Source organism: Knufia obscura (assembly GCF_036327395.1).
Source record: "Knufia obscura strain CCFEE 5817 isolate CBS 148926 chromosome Unknown scaffold_2, whole genome shotgun sequence".
In the NCBI taxonomy this organism is placed as follows: Eukaryota; Fungi; Ascomycota; class Eurotiomycetes; order Chaetothyriales; family Trichomeriaceae; genus Knufia; species Knufia obscura.
In genome coordinates this window covers 1249955-1270178 of record NW_027042688.1, presented here as the reverse complement: position 1 = coordinate 1270178, position 20224 = coordinate 1249955, and the positions used below count along the sequence as shown (strand labels likewise).

The 20224-nt window shown below is 50.8% G+C and overlaps 8 protein-coding genes across 8 annotated transcripts; 4 read left to right on the top strand and 4 right to left on the bottom strand.

Moving 5' to 3' along the window:
- Window positions 1-1052: 1052 nt before the first annotated feature.
- Window positions 1053-2792, bottom strand: PMZ80_002322 (uncharacterized protein; the record flags this gene model as incomplete). Its single annotated transcript, XM_064870755.1, has 2 exons — window positions 1053-1867; window positions 1922-2792. 2 exons carry the CDS (start codon window positions 2790-2792, stop codon window positions 1053-1055), a joined length of 1686 nt encoding a protein of 561 aa, XP_064733208.1.
- Window positions 2793-4808: 2016 nt separating this feature from the next.
- Window positions 4809-6170, top strand: PMZ80_002321 (uncharacterized protein; the record flags this gene model as incomplete). Its single annotated transcript, XM_064870754.1, has 1 exon — window positions 4809-6170. One exon carries the CDS (start codon window positions 4809-4811, stop codon window positions 6168-6170), a length of 1362 nt encoding a protein of 453 aa, XP_064733207.1.
- A 205-nt stretch (window positions 6171-6375) lies between these two features.
- PMZ80_002320 (uncharacterized protein) lies at window positions 6376-7362 on the top strand (the record flags this gene model as incomplete). The annotated part of the gene is made up of 1 exon (XM_064870753.1): window positions 6376-7362. The coding sequence occupies one exon, from the start codon at window positions 6376-6378 to the stop codon at window positions 7360-7362; it is 987 nt and encodes a 328-aa protein (XP_064733206.1).
- Window positions 7363-7606: 244 nt separating this feature from the next.
- Window positions 7607-9814, bottom strand: GCD1 (Translation initiation factor eIF-2B subunit gamma; the record flags this gene model as incomplete). Its single annotated transcript, XM_064870752.1, has 1 exon — window positions 7607-9814. The coding sequence occupies one exon, from the start codon at window positions 9812-9814 to the stop codon at window positions 7607-7609; it is 2208 nt and encodes a 735-aa protein (XP_064733205.1).
- A 645-nt stretch (window positions 9815-10459) lies between these two features.
- GTR2 (GTP-binding protein gtr2) lies at window positions 10460-11999 on the bottom strand (the record flags this gene model as incomplete). The annotated part of the gene is made up of 3 exons (XM_064870751.1): window positions 10460-11369; window positions 11413-11514; window positions 11566-11999. 3 exons carry the CDS (start codon window positions 11997-11999, stop codon window positions 10460-10462), a joined length of 1446 nt encoding a protein of 481 aa, XP_064733204.1.
- A 1602-nt stretch (window positions 12000-13601) lies between these two features.
- On the top strand, window positions 13602-15367 carry PMZ80_002317 (uncharacterized protein; the record flags this gene model as incomplete). Its single annotated transcript, XM_064870750.1, has 3 exons — window positions 13602-13667; window positions 13713-14026; window positions 14074-15367. The coding sequence occupies 3 exons, from the start codon at window positions 13602-13604 to the stop codon at window positions 15365-15367; spliced, it is 1674 nt and encodes a 557-aa protein (XP_064733203.1).
- Window positions 15368-15821: 454 nt separating this feature from the next.
- On the top strand, window positions 15822-16472 carry PMZ80_002316 (uncharacterized protein; the record flags this gene model as incomplete). The annotated part of the gene is made up of 1 exon (XM_064870749.1): window positions 15822-16472. The coding sequence occupies one exon, from the start codon at window positions 15822-15824 to the stop codon at window positions 16470-16472; it is 651 nt and encodes a 216-aa protein (XP_064733202.1).
- A 332-nt stretch (window positions 16473-16804) lies between these two features.
- Window positions 16805-18463, bottom strand: PMZ80_002315 (uncharacterized protein; the record flags this gene model as incomplete). The annotated part of the gene is made up of 6 exons (XM_064870748.1): window positions 16805-17385; window positions 17989-18019; window positions 18077-18101; window positions 18152-18215; window positions 18342-18377; window positions 18427-18463. 6 exons carry the CDS (start codon window positions 18461-18463, stop codon window positions 16805-16807), a joined length of 774 nt encoding a protein of 257 aa, XP_064733201.1.
- Between the last annotated feature and the right edge of the window lie 1761 nt (window positions 18464-20224).

The following is a 20224-nucleotide window of genomic DNA, read 5'->3' as shown; positions in this document are numbered from 1 at the left end:
CAACCACCCCCATCACTGCAATGAACCAGACCTATTGCTACACCTTTATATTAAGATACTCAACATGGATACTAAAGAGTGCTCCTTCTCAACATTGAATGCCCTTGGTATCAAGTCCGTGCCACATCTCCCCAAAATCCTGTGCTCATGCCCGGGCTTCGGCCCCCAGCGATCGGACATCCACGATTCCAGCCCCGTGAAGAGCAGTTGCGCACCGGACATCACCGCATAGCTGTGAGTGTTAGCTGGGAGCTTGCATTATAGGTATCTATCTACTTAGGTAGGCAAGTAGATATAGCAAATCCGATCGCACAATGCGCTGGATGTTTCTGCAGGTGAGCACGCTGACCATCGGGACACAATCCATAAAAATAAAAGTCATCTCAGCGTCACCCATATCCCGACATAAGGCATATTGACAGCCTATCGCCACTATATATACAGTAGAGACATCCACGCTTCTCAAGACCACAACGACAGCACAGCGTGCAATACCACTCGATGGTCAAACTGCAGTGGGGTTACCTAAGCTGGATTACCGGTACCCCCCTAGGTACTCATGTACGAGGGATTTCGAACTCCAGGCAGGTAGGATCCAGCCACTACGATGTACTCTATCCGTACCGTACATGATGTATAAAGCGACCACAGGCATGGCATGACATGCAATGCATGAGAGGGATGGGTGATTCGAGCCCCAATTCTGGTTCAACTTCGGCTTCGGCGTGGGTCTGAGATACAGAGGGGACCAAGTAGTATCCGGGAAGGGGTGTTCTTACTGTGATGACATGTCATGTGATTGTCGCGAGCGTCTCTCCATAAGGTAAGAGATCAGGCAGGATAGAAGCGGACATGGCATGATGGGAAGGGAACACGAATCAGTTAGAAGCCCATGGTCATGAGAAGTACTCAAGATGTTGACTGGTATCATATCCTCTTATTCAATATAGCTATATACCGTGTTGTCGAACACATCACTGATGAAGTGATATGTGAAAGCCTTCAAGCAAATCACTTGGCTGAAAAGTAACCATTTTTATATCCGGGGTCCCCTAGCACGTGAACTGTGATATCCTATCACAGGTCTCATCCATTTCTTCACATAGTTGTTGCAGGTCTGACCATGAGCCCGTTGATGGAGATACAGATGATAGTATATCCGAAGAGACAGCCGCTTTGCTCAAAGTAGTATATAGGGTTGTGGGCAAGCTGACCGGGACAGTAGAATCTTCAGCGTAGAGGTCATCGGACTGGTCGACAGGTGAGTAACTCTTAATCGGTGACGGCGGCGTAGGTATCGACGAAACAACTGGCAAGTCCTTCTTGCTCGAGCGAATAGGCTTGATTTCAGAGGACTTTTCAGTTATGCTTGACAAGTCAAGCTTAGGTGGCTCTGGCAATTCCGTCACGGCGAAGACCTGATAATCGCTGGAGGGAACCATGTTGTTCCATGAGGTGTGACCATCGAAAACTGACATGTCGATCGGTGTATCCGGAATCAGGGTCATGCCAACCTGCATCTGGTTGTTTTGGTTCTGCATCTGCATCTGTCGAGCAGCTTCATGACTAGGAACATCCTTTCGTGCTTGTTGAGGCTGTTGCTGCTGTTGAGGTTGGGACTGCTTGGAGGTCTGCTGCTGTTGCTGTCCCTGTTGCTGCTGCTGAGAGCTTTGTTGCTGCATGGTATTCGTGACACCAGAATTGCTCAGCTCCGACAAAAACCCTGAAAAAGCTTGAGATGAAAGCAGCATCCTGGTAAGATCAGTGAGGCGGGTATTCTCTTCCATGAGTTGTCTGTTCTGGACGCGAAGCTCGTTCGATTCTTGGGCCTTCTGAGCAACTTCAGCTTCGAGTTGTGTGATGTATTCTGTGTATACGTTAGCTAATGTTCAACAACAACCTCGATGTTTTCAGAGCTTACCCTTTCTCCGTGACCTGAACGCACGAGCGGAGACCTTGTTGCGAAGCTGGCGACGTTCCTTGCTTGAGAGCTTCTTACCTTCTTCGCTGTTGAGAAGGCGTTCATCATCATCCATCTCGTCTTCGTCTCGCTTGATGCGTGGCATGTTGGACCCGCCAGGAGAGTCCGCATCGTCATCATCCGCGGAGGCACTACTGCTTTGACGCATACGATTGAGCAGTCTCGAGATGCTTTCCTCCACGTGGGGATCCTTAGCAGCAGGAACAGCCTTTTGTGCGGTAGGTGTACCGGTTGGCAGAGGTTGTTGACCAGCAGGCAGTTGTCTCTGCTGTTGTTGTCGCATCATCTCTTGCTGCTTCTGCACTTGTTGTATCTTTGCTTGATTGGCCTGTTGCGTATGCATGCCAGGGTAAATTCTAGGTGGGATCTGGCTTGCAGGCGACACGTTGCTCTGCCCATCAGCACCGTAAAACATGGAAGGGACGTCGGCAGGAGAGTCGTTCTCGAAATCCATATCTGCTTGATCGAATTGAGGTCGATTGAAGTCAAAGTCGTCGAGATTGCTGAGGGGAATATTCAGAGTCTCAGTCGGTACAATGAAATTGTTCCCCGGTCTGTAATGTAGGCCAGTCGCTTGGTTCACCGCCAATGTGTTCGCGTATCCTCCCATAGGCAGACCAGTCTGTTGTCGGTGAGAGTCATATTGGTAGCTCGGTCCTGAGAAGGTTGATGAGAAATCTGAGCCTTGATGCAGCAGAGCGGGTATAGGCTTCACGTCTGAGGAGGAAGACATCGGTGTCTGGTCGTTCTGGTCGTAGTTTAGGAATGCATCCAGATCTGTATCGAAGGGGGTGCTCATTTGATGGGACATAGTGAGTGGTGGTTACGAATCAACGGGTACCAGTACCAGGAATAAGCGTGGCCTGGTCTGCAACTCGGTGCACAAGTTTGGTCGTTGCCTAAAATAGCCCGCCCTTCTCGTTTGGTCCTCCTTTCGTTTTCGCTTTGTGGTGAGTCTTGAACTTCGGTGACTTTCGAAGATTAGCTGTTCGTGATAGTGACTGTGAATCAAAGAGCGTCGTTGTGGTGAAAATGAGGTGCGGGAAGGCGTGAAACAGAAGTCGGCAGAGGAGGAAGGAGCATGTCAAGGAGAAGGAAGACTTAGCGCAGCACGGCGGCCCTTGGTACCGACTGTGGACTGCCTCACAACCTCGACAGCAAATCTGGGAAGGAATCCGAGTGCCGATCGTTCACCATAGCCGGAAGCCCGGCCAAGCTGCAGACAGTTAAGGCTGTGTCTAAACTCTCTGCCACTCAGATTCGCTGTTGCCTCGCCATCCCTGGCCAGGCCGCGTAACGTTTCAACCTCTCTGGCCTTGGTCGCGGCATCGGCTTTATGCAAGTTCTCGTACGAAGACTGGAATCAGTCTCAATCGGGCCCTGCGGCTAAGCTTTCATGCTGCCATCAGCCACTTGTATTTGTTGCTAAATGCAGTAACATTTTCGCTCGGAACCTTCTGCATCAGTTCCTGCAAAACGAGGAGGGCATGTTGTCGCTTGAGTTGTGAGAGGAGCAACGATGAGATAACTTGCAGGCTCTAACTTGTAGCGGAGGCATCTCTTGGAAGGCGTCCCATGCTCAAAACAGGGCTGATAGAATCGATTCGATGAGGTTGCGCATATGTGAATCAGCTCCAACCGTCAGGGTATGTTTCATAATTCTACAGTACCTACAGCAGCTCATTGTCAGCCAACGGTTGTCGTCACTACACCATACTGATAGGTTCCATATGGTCCGCCGTGGAGGACTTCTACAGTAAACAACACAGGCTGTTGAAACTTAACAGTGCTCTAGGTTTCCGGGACATGACGCCTACGATGTGGTTGGAAACGTTTCCTACAGCACCTCGTATCGTTGTACGAAAATCCATGTACGACTCGGCTACGTGCGTCCGCCGGCAGATTTGTTGCAGCTGTTTCATGAGACCAGCAACAACCTCCTGAAGGGAAATCTGTTAAGAGAGTTGATACTTCCAGGAGCAAAGCAACATGTCTACGGTCGTACGCTGAGTGGGAGCTCACGGCCGTAGAGCATCATTAGGATCCCGGGAAGACAAGGAGAAATGTTTATGCTCGGCAGTCTCGGCGCTCATGGCTTCACACAGTTAAGAGCTTGGCTTTGTTGACATATCGTATCAGCCTAGGAAGCCGAGTTGTCGTCTGGACGGATGAGAGGTGCTGGCTGCTCTGTTGTTTGACAAGGTGGCTAGCACGCATCTGCACGGCCACAAGCGGAATGTAAGTTTCTCCGTGCATTGTCGCACGATCATGCAGACAGAATCTAGGGAGGGCAGTTGGATGTAGGTAGCCGCCCTTTGTCTATAGAGTGTGAGCTCGAGTAGATCAACGTCGCTTCTCCGTGCCTGGGACACCCTTCACTGCAGTGCAGTTTGGACCTCCAACCCAGGCTCTGACCGATATCTGATGTTGCATCGCACAAGCATGAGGTATTACCCTAGCGGTAGCTCATCAACGTCTCAATGTCTGTCGCATTCAAGCGTGTTCGATAGCTGAACAGCAATTGCCTAGACCTTCTGCCCTTCTTGGAGCATCAGTGCAGACCAACCTCTCATGCCCTTTCCTCGCTGTGGCTGTGCTAGCTCACCAGCCACATGACCGTCGCTTCGAGGACATCCCCTCGTTTCGCAGGGTCCCGGCCCAGAGATTTTGTTGGAGATGACCGAATACAGCAGCGTTACTAACAAATTCATGGCTTTTACGGATAAGTGACATGGCGAGCGCTTATCAATCGTCGATGGCCCGTCGTTGTCGTAGAAATCTTACCTGAGGTGGCCGAAATGCTTTGGCACTCGACCTATTCCTCAACATGGCAGAAATTGCCCACAGACAAGTGATGTCGAGTCTCTTTCGCCAGGCAAGACCTCAAGCGCTCCAGGCTGGAAAGCGGCTTTCGCATCCGCACCGCACAATCGCCACTGCAGCAGCACCGAACGAGGTCGACGATACACGACCTACTCTGCCTTCATGGCGGCCACATACCATCCCAGCTGATCCGGAACCCAGCCCAAAGCGCAGACGTATCGACGCTCTGCGCAATGACCCGAGTCCGAAGTCATTTTCCTCCTTTTTAACGGACAACTACTCGAGAGAGCACAATTATCTGCGCATATCAGTAACAGAAAGATGCAATCTACGGTGCTTGTACTGCATGCCCGAGGAAGGCATCCAGCTTTCTCCGCCAGAGCACAATCTGACGACCTCCGAGATCGTATATTTGTCCGAACTGTTCGTGAAGCAGGGCGTGAATAAGATTCGCTTGACGGGCGGAGAGCCCACAGTGCGCAAAGACATCGTGAGCTTGATGCAGCAGATTGGCCAGCTGAGGAGCCATGGTCTGAAAGAGCTGTGTATAACCACAAATGGCATATCACTGCATCGCAAGCTCGACTCGATGGTTGAATCGGGTCTAACAGGAGTCAATTTGAGCCTGGACACACTCGACCCTTTCCAGTTTACCATCATGACGAGACGAAATGGGTATGACGCGGTCATGAAGTCGATTAATCGCATCCTCGAGATGAACAAGGTTGGTGCAGGTATCAAATTGAAGATAAATTGTGTGGTTATGAAGGGTCTCAACGAGCGCGAGGTGATACCATTTGTCGAGCTGGGCAGAGAGAAGGATATAGAAGTCCGTTTCATCGAATATATGCCCTTCGACGGAAATAAGTGGTCAGAGAACAAGATGGTGTCGTACGACGAGATGTTGGCTCTGATACGGTCAAAGTATCCAGACGTACACCGTGTGCAAGACCACGTCAACGACACCTCCAAAACATACAAGGTTCCTGGATTTGCTGGCCGCATTGGCTTCATCACCAGCATGACCCACAACTTCTGTGGAACGTGCAATCGACTGCGCATCACTAGCGACGGCAACCTGAAAGTGTGTCTATTCGGAAACACTGAAGTCTCGCTCAGAGATATATTGCGAGAGTCTAACGAAGGTAAGCCTTTTGACTTAGAAGCAATGGAAGCCCTTAGGCAACTCGAGTCAGATAGAAGGGAAGGCCTTCCGGGTAGCACAGGTGCCTTTGGCGTCTCTGAGCGCGAAACGAAGCTCCTAGATGTAATTGGCATGGCAGTTAAGAGGAAGGAAGAAAAGCATGCTGGTATCGGCGATCTTGAAAATATGAAGAATCGTCCCATGATTCTTATCGGCGGCTGAACTGGTTGAAAAGCGCTACGAATCTACAAACAATCATTGAGCGATGACTATCTACATACTCAAATATGGCAGCGTTTCAGATTTCTTCATATCTGCTCTTGTGCTCGTTGCTGACTTCTGTTCCGTAGATGCTCCGTCCACACGCCTACTCAACTCAAAACAGTTCCAGTCCACAAAGATACCATCACTGCCATACCTTTCACCCATGCGAAATGTACTAAAAGCCCCTCCACATCCGGCTATACCTCTCCATATACTACCGCCAAACACGCTTCTCAACCAGCAAACCCGTGTCTACAGCACATCCCGTGTCCACAGAACACATTCCCCCTTCAGATCCATCAGGCATTACTCCCAACCCACGAAACAGCACAACACCAACCCGAACCCCACCTCCACGACCACCACGCCCAACACCCTAACCCACCTCACCCCAACAGGCGCCGCCCACATGGTCGACATCTCCCACAAAACCCCCACAACCCGCCTCGCAACCGCAGTCTCAACCCTCCTCTTCTCACACCCCCAAACATACACAACCCTCACCTCCCAGTCCAATGCCAAAGGCGACGCCATCGCCGTATCCCGCATCGCAGCCATCCAAGCCGCGAAGAAAACCTCAGACCTCATCCCCCTCGCTCACCCCTCGCTAAACATCACAGCTATAACCGTCGATATCACGCCGTTCAGCGGGGCCGAACAAAGCATTAGCTCGAGCACAACACGGAATGGAGAGGAGGTGTCAATGCTGGATTCGAAGTATGGTGGCGTGACGGTCAGAGCAAGCGTCAAATGTCAGGGGAAGACGGGCGTGGAAATGGAGGCTATTACTGCTGCGACGATGGGGTGTGTGACGTTGTATGATATGCTTAAGGCGGTGGATAAGGGCATGGTTATTTCGGGGGCGAGGGTTGTTGAGAAACGGGGTGGGAAGAGTGGGGATTGGGTTTGGGATGAGGGGCGGAATCGGCTTGTAAGGCCTGGTGAGAAGGAAGGCGAGCGGGGAGGTGTGAAAGACATGCAGGGGTCACCGGTATCTGAAATTGAGGATGTAGGATCTCAAGAACAGAGAAGGGACACTCGTATGGACAAGGCGCCGCTTTCTGAGGTTGAGGAGTGGAATGAGGGGCTTGCGGCGGAGTTTTCGATTATGGATGAGGTGGAGGCGTTGGAGAGTGAGAGAAGGCATTGATCTGGAAAGAAAGAAACGGTGGCGCAGTAGGTATCAGGAGCCGTGTAGTCGGCCATTGATGAACAAGAGAAATGTAAGCAATATTCCCATGCAATTTGCATAGACTGTGCGGTTTCCGCTGCTCCCTGGTGGACACGTAGCCGTGTTCAGCTCGAAAGGCGCGGCCCATCACCATAAACCATCCCGAAGCACTCTTTCCCAAAGTAATTCTTACAAACCACACTCTGCCGCAAAACACACGCTTCTACTCCTCCCCCTCCATCGCTCCATCCTCACTCCCACCCCCAAAATCCTCATCCAAACCCCCAACCAAAAACTTCTCATTCTTCGCCTCAGTGCCCGCAGCAATGTCCTTCCCATCCGCCACCTCACAATCCTTCAACGTAACACCCTTGCCCACCACCGCCTTCTTCCCAACCACACACCCACTAATCACGCTCTTCTCCCCAATCTGCGCTCCATCCATAATCACACACCCCTGGATGCGTGCGCCAGCCCCAATAACACAATTACTGCCGATACAGGACTGCTTGACGCTGCAGTGTTGGTTTAGCGTCGTGTTGCTTGCGATTAGGCTGTCGGCTGTGGATACGCTGACGCGGATGTCGGAGGGCCATTGGGAGGTTGGGTGGAGTTTATGCTGGTGGGCGAAAGGGGAGGAAGATTCGGATTGGGAGGGGAGTTTGGCGAGGAGGAGGCTGATTGTTAGGAGGAGGGGGGTTGAGTCGACGCGGCGGAGGAGGGGGGCGGTGGGTGTTGAGGGGAGGATGTAGGAGAGGATTGGGGGGAGATGGGGTATTGATGAGTCGATGGATGCGTCTTGGCTGTTTTGGTCGGCTGAGTCGTCGGTTGTAGTTGAGATTATGCTGTCTTCTGGATTGATGCCTTGCACGCGGGAGGCGAAGTGGATCGGTTCTTGCTTCTTTGTTTGTGAAACGTTGGGTATGTGTTGGGTAATTTGCGTGCTGCTGAGCGAGAGAAGGTCGATTTCTTCTTCGATTGGTGCCTCTGTTCTGTTTCGGCTTTCGTCGCTGGTGGTGGGAGCTGTGGTTGGTTGTTTGAAGATTTTGTTCGCTCCAAATTCTGCTCGGTATGAGGGTTTACGCCATTCTGCTTTCGCCCATGTGCCGACGAGATCTTCGCTGACACTTTCGAAGTCTTCGTTTTGCATAGCGAACTCCTTGATCCAGTGGGGGAAGAAATATATGTGCGAGTCACGGTATTGTGTCATACATTTGACTGCACCATAGCGCCGCAGGAGTGATTGTCTGACTCTCCATGATTTGTTTTCTTCTGCTTCTTCGAGTAATTCTGACATGGGCGTTGTCCATACTAGCTTCCGAAGTCTGCCGTCTGGAAGATCTGATACTTTTTGTAGCGGCGCTTTGTGATGTGAGTCCACTGCGACCGTGCCCATAAAGTCGCATTCCTCCTTCTTCACGCTCTCTTCTCGGTTTACAGTGTTGTACCATATTGATAGACCACCCCTTCGGCCGCTGCCTTCTGCGCCTAGATCAAACCTGTTTTTCGTAGTGCGGCTGGAGTTGTCTTCGAAGTCAGCACCTGTACCAGCTATACCGGCCATGCTGGTCAAGTATGATTCTAAGAAGGTGTCGCCAGGAATGTCGCATATGAGATCGCATGGTAGTAGCAGGAAGTCTGACTTGATAACGTCTTGTACTTCGGGTAACCGTAGTAGCTCTGCCGTCGGTGTTTCAGGCTCAAGGCCTTGAGGCGCTAACAGATCGGGCTTTGGTGAAGGCAACGTGGTCAGATCTGGATTTTGCGCCAATGCCGCTTCAATGGGTGCCTTAGCGGCTGGAGGAGTGATGACAGTGATGTCTGTAACTCCCATACGATAGCACCAGTCCAGTACATACCAGATCATTGGCCTGTTTGCTATAGGCACAAGAGCCTTGGGATACTCCTGTGGCGTATTCGTAAATGTGTTGAGGCCAATTCCTGGACCACATAGTATCAGAGCTTGAAAGCCCGTCTGGGCACCAGTAACAGCGTGAGGCATGCTGAGTGGCTTGACGCCTGTCTTGGTTGAGTACTGGACTGTAACCCTTCGTGTGGCTGTCCGCAATGAGTAATTCGTCAAGGCTAGATTCTGTAGAGGTGACGGACGGTAGACGGTTTGCACGGGTTGATCTTCGAGATAATCTCTGAATAGGGAGGGCGCCTTGGGTAGATAGGGGAATGTTTGTCCTGAGATACTGCCGTTGTCTTCGACTTGCCGAGCGCCTAGTATCAGACTGTGGATTCTTTGATGTTTCTGAAGATTCGTCTGTGGTGATGGAGAACGTGATGCGTGCGAGCAAGGTCTTTCACTTTTCAGAAGCTGTCGCTCAGTCTCTTCCCGATAGCCTATGAGTCTGAGATGCGACCTGTTCTCTCGAGTAATGTTTAGCTGCATGTACTCGCAGCTTATGGGTCTGGTAGGAGTCATTGTGCTGGCGGTTTTCTTTCGGGATCCACCTGAAATGCGCCAAGAATTCTGGAATGCTTCGAGAAAACGGGAGGTGATAAACAGCTACGAGAATCTGCGCCAACGACTTTTGTAATACTAGAATTAGGTTTCAACGTTAAGTGCTAAGCAAGGGTCTTGTTTCAACAACGAAGAAGAGGTATGTAACCTTCATCGTGATGCGTTGGAACGATGACTCCATGGGCTACGGCGAGGAACAGCACAGGAAAGCTGCCTACTTTCAGAGCCAAACTTTGCAGGAGTCGGGATAGCCAGTGCCTACGATACATTCAGGCCCTGACGCATACATATCTGTAGGCCAACAATCTGCCCAGTCCCAAACCAACAGTGTCACAGCGATAGTATTTCGCACCATGATGGCTATCGTTCGTAAGCATGGGGCCTGTATGTGGTGAGTTCGTTCACCGGATCGCGAACTTGGCTGCTTCCATCAACCATTGGCTCGTTCCCACTCTGCGCCACAACAACATCGACTGTGACAGCCAAGGAGCAGTGTGTGCCTTTATCACGCTACTCACCTACTATTCTACTGCTATTTCGTGTTCAAGCATCCCCTTGATAGCTCGCAGTGTCCATGTACAGACACGATGTGATTTGGTCTGCATTTTAGAGCTGGTTGACTATGTCTGGCGCAATTCCGTCTTCTTGATTCTCGCCCGACGTGACAGCTTTAGCCGTACGTTTGTCTTCGCGCTCGTCATTCTGGTTCTTCTCCCAAGCGCGATCAAAAACAGCTTTCAGAGCTTCCTGGAAAATGTGCACATTGTAATCGATCATGCCTTTCTTGTCCTTTGCCTCCTTGTTCTTGATGACGGTGACTAAACATAAATGTTTGTTCATCTCTTTCAGGTATACCATCGTACCATCCTCGAATGTCATAGACGATTCAACTTCCTCCATCTGCTCCCCTAGAATCTTCGGATTGTGTCGCGGATAGTTGTATAGATCGGTAAAATCGACAGTGAGATCGATGTAGTTAGCACAGATCTCATAGATATCGGAATCTACAGGCCTAGTGTCGGAGGCAACATATATCTTGCTGAGAATGTCGAATAGATAAGCTTTGGTCATTCCGGAGTTGTTGATCAAGGTATTCAGAAGGTTTTGTAGCACATCGAGCTCGGGTATCAACTTTTGGATGACGCTGCTCAAAGCTTCGAAGATTGAGGAGTCATAGATTGAGGTGAGATGGTAAGATACGTTCGGATTGATGAACCCAGCGTCATTGAGATCATCTCCAACTCGTTGTACAATATCCTGGAAGATGTCTGATCGATAGTCCTCGTTTAGGCTATCGGTCTTATGAACAAAGACTTCGACGTTGATATGCGGAAAGGTGTTCTGTAAATTGATGATAGTCGTCGTCAATCGAGCCAGCGAGTCGCTATACTCGTCCTGTGCATCGACGACCCAGATGAGCGCACCAATCTCTGAGAATATTTGCGTTGTGTCAAAGGTAGGGTCAAAGTAGTCCAGTTGACCAGGGAAGTCCCAAACCTGAAAATCCATAAACGAGCTGCCAACGTTAGTCCTGCCAAATGTTACTTGAATTGACTCACTTCATGGTGTCTTTTTGGATCCTAGTTGTCGACTCCAGGAAGAGTGTTTCTTGAGGCTCCATCTTGTGGAAGACGACACTTGTGATGGATGACTTTCCGCTTCTGATTGAGGTTAGCATACAAGGAAGCACTTCTTGCTATAGATGAACGAACCTGCGCTGACCCATTAGCAGCAATCGGGGCTTGGTCGGACGCTTGGAATGATCCATCTTGTGGACTGGAGGAGAACGAAGGTTGGCGGCTATTGTGTCTGGTGGTTTATTCGTGTTTTCATAGAGATTTTGCACCTCAGACGTGCGATGCGCGTTCTGCGCGCTCGTTGTAGCAGCTGCGACCTGGACTTGGGGCTCGGCGGAATAGCGACTTTGCTCGACGTCGTTATGCACGATCTCCTTATCGCTTCTCGGTTGATCTTCTGGAAATGACACTTTTCTTAGCTTCTTGTTCTTTGGGCTCTCTGTAGCACGTGGGTGGGTTGGCTCGAGTATCTCGGCGTGCTCCCATTTATTCTCGAACGCGTTCCTGTTTGCTAAATCAAGTCTGTGTATCAGACTCGAGCTCAAGCTGTCAACCTCACTGTCGTCCATAGTGTCGGGGAGGCCTGTTGCTGAAGGCAGAGCAGGATTACGTGACTTTCTCTCGATTCACAACGCCGTGTTCTCCGATTGTGTCACGGCTATTATCGCACACGCGACGGAAGTTCCTTCCGTTGCGGCATCGACAGGCCACACGCATACCATCGAGGGTTGCGAGAGTATCCTGCATCGTGGCGACCAACTCGTTGCCCCTTAGCTGTTGATGGCGCCAAACATGCCAGATCATATTCAGTGTTCTGCAGTTCAACCACTATCCAGGTCGGCACCATGTCTCATGCAGTGCGCCATATTGTAGAGATCTCGCTCATAGCCTACAAGCCCAAAACGAGGAGTGCACCAACCTTAGTATTTGTGTAGGCTCTCAGAACTTTAAGAAGTAGATCCAACCTCAACCTCCACACCCAACTGAGTTACGTCCAAATGATGGATTGGGGTTCAATTCAGTCCCTTGACATGATACGTCGATCCCATGCTGAGCTACAGAGCGGAGGGAGCACTGGTGAGATCGTGGAACCGTCGTTGTCGATGAAGATTTCATTATGGAAGATGGATCCGGGATGAGTTCGGAGCTGCAATTGCGACAAGAACAGCACGAGCAAACTCGGCAAATGGACTTGGCAAAAATTCATGTACCATTATTATTGTGCAACCATTCACAAGACTAACCATTTGTCAGGTCTGCGAAACGGTCCTGGTCTATGACAGAACAATGACAGGAAGCATGTACACGAGCCCCGAAGAGTCTGAATTGTCGATACGAATGATTTGGCACGTAGTAGCCGTCCCTGATGCTAAAGGTGGAAAGCAACCAAGCGCTTACGCGTGCGGCATTTGCTGATTGAGCAACCTCTGCTGAAGCTCCTCTTCTTTCATACCAAACCTACTGCCGTTCTAAGTCTGCTTACTTGGTAGGGTACAAGTCTTTGCCGAGTTAACGACGAGCGGAAATGAATTGCACGGCGCCGAGCACGTGTGAGAGGACCTTATCGCGGCTCAAGGGGTGCAAGAAGGCCAAGCTCTCGGGATGCCCCAGTAGCGAGCTCCATTGAGCTCCACTTTCCTATCATCATCTCAACCATTTTCTGGTAACAGCAAGAAATCCATGTCAGCTCAAGCCATCACGACCGAAGCATATCTACGATAATGTTAGTAACAAGCCGGGACGACATGGCTCTTGCTCAAAGGTAATCCTGAGGTCCTCCAACGCTGTTTGAGATGGATGATCAACCAATTCGCGCATCATTTCCACTTTCCGGATCCATCGTCCCTGTCAGATGGGTACTCACAGTCGTTGTGCTCATGCTCACCGCCATGGCCCCCTTGTGCTCGGCCCTTATCAGAATGCCTGTCCCACGTTCCTACCCAACACCAGCTCCGTTGACGATCGCCATGTCTTCTGTGTTCACTTCGTTGCATTGTTGGTCGGCCTCGCAGTGACCTGATATCGTTGTGAGAGCCTGACCTTACTGCGCTTCGAGCGTAGCGCGAGCTTTGACCACCCTACGCAGCTTATGTTAAGGAAGTTGAACACTGACTACTTCCGCTTGCGCAAAGTCTTCTAGCAGCCGAGTCACGCCCACTGAGCGCTCCGATATGGCTCCTGCAGAATGTTACCTGTTTTACCTGCCTTCCGAGTTGAAGCTCGACATCATAGACTATGTGAGCAAATCGAGCAGATGACGGGCTTAAGCTGACAGATCCTAGCTCGATCAGAAACGCGATCTCTACAATGTGTCGAAGACGTGTCGTTGGCTTGAGGATATCGCATTAGACAGGCTGTATAAGGTCATAGACCTTGAGTTACCTGCCGACAAAAGTTCAGCATGGAGCACTGGGGGCTATTTGAAGCTGAGACCGCATGTGGTCAGGGTCATTGAAGAGATTACAATCAGAGATGGGATTATGGACCATACGCAGCCACAATTCTACAAGCGGAGACGATCTGATGCTGGATCGCCCGAAAACTATGCTGGACAGGTCATTCAAGAGATACCGGAGAACCAATTGAAATCGTTCTCGTAAGAAAGATCCTCGCTCAACACAGTGATATGCTAACGCTGTTTAGGTTCATGCAGCGGTCCCCAGTATCGGTCCGCCTACTCCAGCTGTTGAACGATAAACATGGCCAAAGCCTTCGAAATCTCTCATGCTACGAGATGAGAACAGCCCCCCTACCTCCTTCCGCACTTCCTTCATGCCTCGGGTCATTGGAATGCAGATCTGTTGATGATGGAGAGACACTCGGAAAGCTGGTGTATGCTAGCAAAGACACCCTGCAATCTCTGAGGTTAGGAGAAGAAAGAGCACTCGTTGAACACTATCGCCGTCTTCGGGTTGGCTTCTACGACGGGATACCCCAGCCTCTGTCAGCTTTTCAGGCAGTGATTGGGCTATCCCAGATCCAAAATCTACGGCATCTCTGCTTCACGGGACTCGACGTATCTCCACTTGCGCCTCGAGAGATTGAGGATGCGCTTTTCTTCACCAATTTGGAAGAGCTCGTACTGGAGTCATGCCTCGGCAGCGAAACACTTCTTTCAGCCATCGCAAGCATTTTCACCTTTGCTCAACCCGAGGCGGCCCCTGACCCGAAGCCTACTCCGAGACTCGAGAAGTTCCTCTTCCGACACGAAGCTTCAAATACCACGTTGAAAGAGGCCGTAGTGCGATTCCTCAATTCATTCTCCGGACTTCGCGTGCTGTCTCTGCTTTTTGATAACTGGTCCATGTCAGAAAGACTTGCGGGCCTGATCACAAATCATGGTCAGACATTGGAAGAGCTTGTGCTCGAGTTGCGTGTCCAGCCTCGCGAATCGCTCAGCTTAGATACAAGTCGTCCATTTGGCATGGGCGGCTACAGCCAGCAGTTGTGGGAGGAGAACATGGACGACGTTTGCCGGCTCTGTCCGAACATCAAGGAGCTAGGCATTGGATTTCCCTGGAACGACGAAATGATACGGTTGCGGCGTTCGTCACTGCCAAACCTGCAGCTCAAGACAATGCACATACGCAACTTCCCGGAGTCACATAATCTGGCACAGATGGGCGACTACACCATCAAGGAGCACGCCTTGAAATTCCTTGATTGGACATATGGTCACATTGCAGGCAGCATCAGGCCACAGTTGGAGACACTGAGCATTGGCCCGGCGATCTATGAGAGCCGCTTCAAAGGCTCCAATCCCAACAGGCTGCGAACACCAGAGTTCCTGCGAACACATCATTTCATGATCGATTGGGCTCAGACGAGATTTGGCCGATGGTCAGCCATGGTGACTGGTGTTAGTGAGAGATACATGGAAGAGATTCGAAATGAGAAGCCTTTGGGAGGTGTATTCCAGCAAGTTTGGCTGAGGTAGTGATAACGATGCAGAGTTAGGGTGCCGATTCGAAGCTTGGCTTATGATTTGCAGCGAGCACTTTTCAGGCTTCAAGCTAATTGCTTATTGTCTGTCCCGAAAACGGGCGGCGAATCAGCCCTTATAATTTGCACTTCTGGTTGGTACTACCCCTCGGCTGTCTCCACTACCGACCATATGCGTGGTATTATCTTCTGTCGGATTGCCTATCAGCAGGTCGGCATACAGACGAAGCTCATCATGACTTTGGTCGACGAGCTTTGTGAGCTGTACCAGATGCCGTCAGCTCTGCTGGTTGCAGATATTATGGCTCGCACAAATCCCAAAGTGCTCTACATTTCTCATCATCTCAAGAGACGCTCCAACAAAACGAGGAAAAATTCGTTGAAGCTGCAGACTCTTCGACAGAATAATTGATCACCGGACGAGAGCCTCCAATCCAGAAGTTGCAAAGATGAACATAGTTGCCACGCCTTTCCTGCCGCCCTTCCCAGTCATGTCCATGTGGCGGACCGGAACCTCTTCCGACTCGGGCACTGATCAACATCAGCAACGGAGTCACAGCAGCAGTCAATCAACCGATGCCACGGCCGGAACAACAAGAGCAGAAAAACTGCGAGGCAAAATGAGGCGATTCTCATCACGCTTGACATCAAGGTCCAGTGCGGAACGAACACCAAGCCAGGATATTGGCAATTACTCCGGCTTCGAGGAATACTCCAGGACCCAAAGCAGTGCCATAGCAACCACAACCACAACCAACAGCACCGACGCCAGCACCGTCCTTGACGGCGTTGTTTCAGCTCAACCTCATCCCACAACAGAAGACCCGGAAAACCCCACACGACGCCGCAGGTTCTCATCCCGCCTTTCGAGTCTAGGCAGCCGGGTTTCGAGCGTAACAAAAGCCAGCTACGGCAAGCTACAAGCAGGCCCACAGGAGAAAGCAGCAAGACGAGAAAAGAAGTTGCAGGAGAAGAAAAAGAGAATGGCATGGACTGGTGATTTCGATGCGCAGGGCAATGCTACGTACCCGCCGCACCGTGGTGCTTATGCGTCTGAAAATAAGGATTGGAGGATGGCGTTGGCTTATATGCCGTGGTGAGGTGAGTGGATAGGGTTTTCTTAAGTTCGGTGATATTTGACGATGAAAGATCGCGATGGGGAGGGCATCTGTGTTTGGCGTGAGTGGGACGGCGTTGTTCAGGATAGACAAATATTCATGATCTCACGGTAGAGCTCGCGTCTGCAGCGAAAAGGAAACTTGGATTCCACTTAGCATGAAAGCTATATACAGTTTTCCCGAGGTGCTTGCCTCTTCTTGTGAAAGCGTTCCCCCAAATATCAGTGGCCCGTCAAAGCATAGCAATTCCAGACGACCGCCTATGTTGCCATTTGTGCTGAGCATAGATGACCACCACCAAAGTTCTACACCAGCTAGTAAGGAGCCCCATCCAACTCATCATCACTCTCAAACTCCTCCGCCTCATTATCAACATCCGGCATATCAAACATGGTGTCTTCGTGTCTAGCAAGTGCCCATGATGCCTTGAAACCCCTGCCAAGTCGTCCTCCATTGTCAATCTCTTTCAATGGTCGAAACGCACTTGGGTTCCACTGCTCACGGACGCTTTCTTTGGATGCTGTAGGCGGGTTCGTGATGCCCGAAGCACAAGAGGTGCACTTCTTGTATAAGTTGATTAGTCTCTGGGGGATAGTATAGTTTGTATAATAAGGACGTAGGCTGGTTAGTTGCACTGACTTTGTGAGCCGGCTTGTCTCTTTCTTCCCATCGAGATCTCGGGTGTTCTTGATGGAGTCGCAGCTGGTGCATTTGGTGCCCTCCTTGTGCGTGTCGAGGGCTTTTGCGCCTGCTTTGGTTTCGTGCTTGGATGTTGTAGTTGACCCAGGTTTGACACATCGTGCTGCAGCGTCGGCAGCTGTGCCATTTTTGGCGTCTTCGTGTGCAACGGCTGCTTTCTGGGCATGAGGTTGTGTGACATCGGCGTCCTTCACTGCTGTCTGGTTAATGGATGTCCCGTATCGCTAAGAGCTGGGGTCCGTACTTGTGTCGGGTCTGGTCGAAACCTGCTTCTCGTTGCTCGCCATTATGGAAGTGATCGGTTTGGGTATGTAAAAGAGAATGGAAAGCAAAGTTAAGACACGATATAAGATCTCTTGTGCTCTCGTGGCCTGCATGCGATTCTTCATTTGCACCTCACCTTCACTTGCCATGGGCAGAAACGTGAGGAATGAATTGAGCCAAGGACTTTCTCATTGTGGCTTCGATTTCGCGCAAGAAATGAAATGCGATCAAGCATTTCGCACACGAGTAAAGTGGCAGGCGCATAGTCGTCGAGCGATAGCATTTTGACGCATCCTCTGTCGTAGGAGACGTCGTGTAGAAAAAGCCATCTGAATTGTATGTACATAGCTGCTTTCTCTCACGCTCAAGCCCTTCTCAAACTTAGCTTCGAGGTTGGTAGTCGGCAGATGCCTCCGCTGGTCGCAATGCGTGCTTCACACTTGCCATCAGGACTAATGTCTCTTGCTCAAATGTCCTTAGTTTCCGTTCAACGCCGCACTTATGCTAGTGCTCTACCACTCTTTGATCGTATCACCTCGGAGTTTGGCTCGCATGTTGTATTGTCCCTGCAAGGAAAGCCTAGGTCAGTATATGCTCTTTTCGTCCGGTGTAGCTTCCGGTACGTCGGTGGTTTTCTGAGACTCACATCTGTGCTTCCAAAACCGTATAGCAACAGTCCTGGGAAGAACCCGACATACATGAACGTAATGAGTGCTGTTCTAGGTGTCCATCTGAAGTATCTCCATCGGTTCTTGCTCATATCTATGCCCATTTGTTAGCAGTCTGTCCCATCCTGCACCGTTTCCCCGTCTCTATCAGATCGGCGCACACCCATCCAGCCATGCTAGCCGATCTATCGCTGGGGTGGTTCGAGGGAGGTATTCTTACAAGCGACCTTCTCGATCGCAGGATCGAAGCGGAGGGCTGTCCATGTCGTTAGCTGATTTTCCGTCTCAGCAGTCTCGACACTCACGCGACGGCCCTGCCATCCTGACTGCTGTAGGCTTCATGGCTGTCGTCTGGTATTCTATTTCACGCTGATACTAGCAAGCGCAGTTGAGGTCGGCAGCTCCAATCACGTGATTAGTTTCAAGCAAGATCTTGGCACGATCAATCGGCAGGAAGCCTCGGCCTCTACGCAACTTCCTTCCATCAATTGATGCAGGCACCATCACAACCATCACTGGCAATAATCACAAGTGTTCTACGAAGCGGAAAACGCCACGCGAAAGCGAGCAGCAGTATTGGTGCGATGGAGCTCACGATCCAATACTTTGATGCGAAGATATCTCTATGACCGTTTCCGAGTTGACATCCTGCCGCTCCTGCACTAAGGAAGCAGGACTTGCAGACATGCTATATGCGGCACCCGTATGCACGCCGTTTGGCATCATGACAGGGCGGGTCATCCTTTAGGAGTCCAATTTAAGCTGTTCCTCCGACAAGATATCAACGCGTAAGGACCTCAGACATGGCCACAACCGCGTTAATACTCCTGAATCATGCTATTTGCTGTTCGGACATAACGGTCGTACACCTCTAGGTCGACATGTAATGCATGACCTGACTATTGTCAAATGGTGCAGCGGGCAAATCGCAGACCCAGACGGGCGGCGCCGCTTGAATGTCAAGTGTTGCTCGACTGTGTCCATGATTGAGCTAAAATCAAGTATATCAGGTTACCCGGTCCGGATTACCTTGCCTCAGCCTGGAGTGATGGTGCTTCAGAACGCAGTAGTTGCACCTTTCTGGGGCGGAATAGCGAACGCTGGGGTTTCGTGTATGGAACGAGGTTTGCTGGTTCGCAACTGCCGCGACGCTTGCTGCACGGCTGTCTATCCTATCATGCCGGTCGAAGTTTGCGGATCAACCATCACACATGCCCTCGAATGCAGTAGTCAAGAACATGCGAGGAGGTATGCATGGATGAGCACTGCTTCCGAGACAGTTGCACAGCTGGTCCCGAAGTCATGTGGTAGGAACGATCAATCCCTAAGACACGAATACAATGATGGCTTCGTCCTTTTGTCTACACGAAGAGGTGCTCCCGTGCAGAGGTGCTAAGCTCAAAGCAGTATGCGTCGACGGTCTGACTCCGGCTGTACACAGGAAGCGAAGCTTTGTTTTTATGCTGCCTTGTCATTGATGGCCCTGGGCTTTCTTTCGGCTAGGGCAAGCATCAATCCGCCCAACCCTGGCCAGATAGCCACACCAGGTAGTTCCGGCATTGCACGCCAACGAGGTATCTGCTGCGAGTAGTGTTCCTACCCCAAGAGATCTCAGATCTAGTCTCTCGCTTTGTCTGCATGATGTTGATAGTCCCATCTTCGCTTGTTTTAGACTGCATTATGGGCCTTCAGCGCCTCTTCCCAAATGATCGTCCTACAGCATGCAAGCCCGACATCAGGGTTGGGGAACCAGGATCGGGACGCGCTTGCATAAATTAGTGCCTCTGCTAGAGGGACGTCTCTCGTTGGCATTATTATTTGACAGCCATGCGGATTATGGCCAACGAAAGCTGTATAACAGCAGGGCTGTACCAAGGTAGATCGTTCACCCTTCCGGCCGCGTGGCTTGCTGGGAGTGAGCCCAAAAGCAGGATTATGGAGCAAAGACACGCTTGTCAACTGACAAAGACTCACGTAATCGTGACAAAACGCATCTGGTTGGATAGAGGGGTTAAGCTCAATGCCGGCGGCGTCTGCTCACTCTCGCTGCTTTGTCAGATCACTAATGATAGAAGGAAGGACACAAATTGTCGTGTTGAGGGA